The 2,147-nt window shown below is 49.1% G+C and overlaps 1 protein-coding gene across 1 annotated transcript in view; it reads left to right on the forward strand.

Annotated features, from left to right (window-relative positions):
- The window catches only part of PALD1 (phosphatase domain containing, paladin 1), a 184,313-nt gene that overhangs the window by 68,480 nt on the left and 113,686 nt on the right, over positions 1–2,147 (forward strand). The window contains exon 10 of the mRNA XM_015423243.1: positions 1,202–1,306. Coding sequence (XP_015278729.1) covers positions 1,202–1,306 — 105 coding nt within the window. The remainder of the gene's footprint in view (positions 1–1,201; positions 1,307–2,147) is intronic.

Here is a 2,147-nt window from a genome sequence, read left to right on the forward strand (position 1 = left end):
ACTCCAACAAAGAGGGGAGGCTGAAGGCGTTATCTGTGCCAGCTTTTGTGGAGTTAAATACCCAAAATTGGGGATTTTAAAAGTCTGCATACTAATTTCTGTTATGTTAGTACTAAAGGAAAAAGACTTCCAAATCTGCTGCCATTCCTCCAGCGGAGCATTTCTGCAGATGGAAGGAGTTCTGCCCACAAAGTGCAGCTTTCTCACCTTCCCCCTGCTGCTGGAGTCCTAGATGCCCCCTGAAATGTTCCTCCGGGGGGCGGGGGGCGGGAGATGACCAGAAACAGCATTGCAGAAGCATTAGCGGGGGCGGGGGAGGCAAGAAAGTCATGCTCTGTGGGGTAGAAATAACAATAAAATATAAATAAATTATTTATTACAGAAAAAAAATCTTTCTGCCTCATTATTCCTCCACTGGATTCAAGCCAGTAGCTCTTCAAGGCTGCATGGGAAAAATGAGACTGCCTTGTTTGCACTTTCATGGTGTTCACCCTTGTTTAAATGTGACTGTACTATCTATGCTACATATGAAGATCTGTCCTTGCTCTTGGTGGTAACCGCTATGGTATACCATTAAGGAGATGTCTGATAACATGGGAGAAATTGGTATTCTTCAAAGTAACAAGTGCTGAGCTATGATGTTGGTGTTTTGGGGCAGGCTGGATAACTTGAAATCCCAGCAGTAGACAGTTAGTTTGAAGCTGTAGTGGCGATCCAGCTCTTGCTTACTTAGCATAGAAGGCAATCTGGTCTTGTACAAGGCTGATGAAAATGTTCCAACCAGGTTTGAAATGATTTTCCAAGATCAGAAAATATCTCTGTCCTTTGGGGCTCTTGTTTGGACACACATGTTAGTGGGCGGAAGGGTCATACAGCCACTTTAATCAATAATGAATGAGGAAGTGAGTTTAGTAGCCAAAGGTGTGGTCTTCCTCCTTTTGGACAAGAAGAAAAGCCATGGAAACTATCAGGATTTTAATAGCCTTCCGGGTCCCCTCCCACATAGTATTATCTATGAACTCACATGATTTGTGGGTTGTCCAGAAAGTTACTACAGAGCAGTCATGGAGGTGTGTTTAGACAAAATAATGCCTTCAGGTGAGAAGAGAGGTAGGAGGCAGATGCAGAGATGCAACATGTGTAAGGGGGTGGAAACCCGTTATCTTGAATAAATTGACAGACTGCTTTTTGATATGTAAAGGTGGATGCTGCCATCGCCTTGTGCTCAGAAATGCACGACATGAAGGAAGCTATCTACGAGAATAAGAAGAAATTGGAAGGCATTGGAGAAGACTACCAGATTCAGGTACTGGCAGGAGCTGAGCCACAGAAATGGTTCACCTCTTACATCTTGAGTTGACATGCCCATTAAATGTAACACACGGTGGGTGCATTCAGACAGGGCGTTTCAGCCGGCATAAACTGCACCGGTTCCAACCGGTGCAGTTTATGCCGGCTGAAATGCAATCACACTTACCTCCTGTCTGCGGATCCCATCACTGTATGCCCATTCACATGCAGCGGGTATCGGCAGTTTTTTTTTTTAAAAAAAACACCTCAGTTTGCACATGCGCATAGGCAGCCATCCACAGAATGGCGAGCTTCACGCATGCGCAAAACACCCCGTCTTACCTTTAAAGTTTAAAGGTAAAGGTTCCCTTGCTCGAAAGCCAGTCGAATCTGACTCTAGGGTTGCGGTGCTTGCCTGGATGTCTACCCAGTTGATCAAGAGAACCCTATCTCCCACGTGCAGGGTGCCGTCCCGATGTGCCGCACCCCCTTCTGCGATCCTCGAAATGAAAATCCCCGAGTCCCCCGGCCGGTACAGCGTGGAGCCCTTGCCCCCCCGCAATGCTGAAGCCGAGCCCCCGTTTGTTTCGCATCAGGCAAGCCAAGAGACGCTCCGTGGGGGCCGCTCCTTTGGGCCATTCCGGGAAGTGCAGGGCTCCCCCTCGCCTCTCCCGAGGGCTGTAGTCGTCTTCGGGCCGCAGGGGAGTCACCGTGATGGCATTCTCGGGCTCCACCATTTGCTCCCGCAGCACAGTCATGGAGACGGTACTGCCTGAGCCACGCAGCGCCTCCACAGCTACATGATGCTCAGCAGACTGCAGCGAGACGCCGTTCACGGGGGGGGGGGGGGGACAGGG

The sequence above is a fragment of the Gekko japonicus genome, unplaced genomic scaffold (assembly GCF_001447785.1).
Source record: "Gekko japonicus isolate JY-2015 unplaced genomic scaffold, Gekko_japonicus_V1.1 scaffold901, whole genome shotgun sequence".
Classification (NCBI taxonomy): Eukaryota; Metazoa; Chordata; class Lepidosauria; order Squamata; family Gekkonidae; genus Gekko; species Gekko japonicus.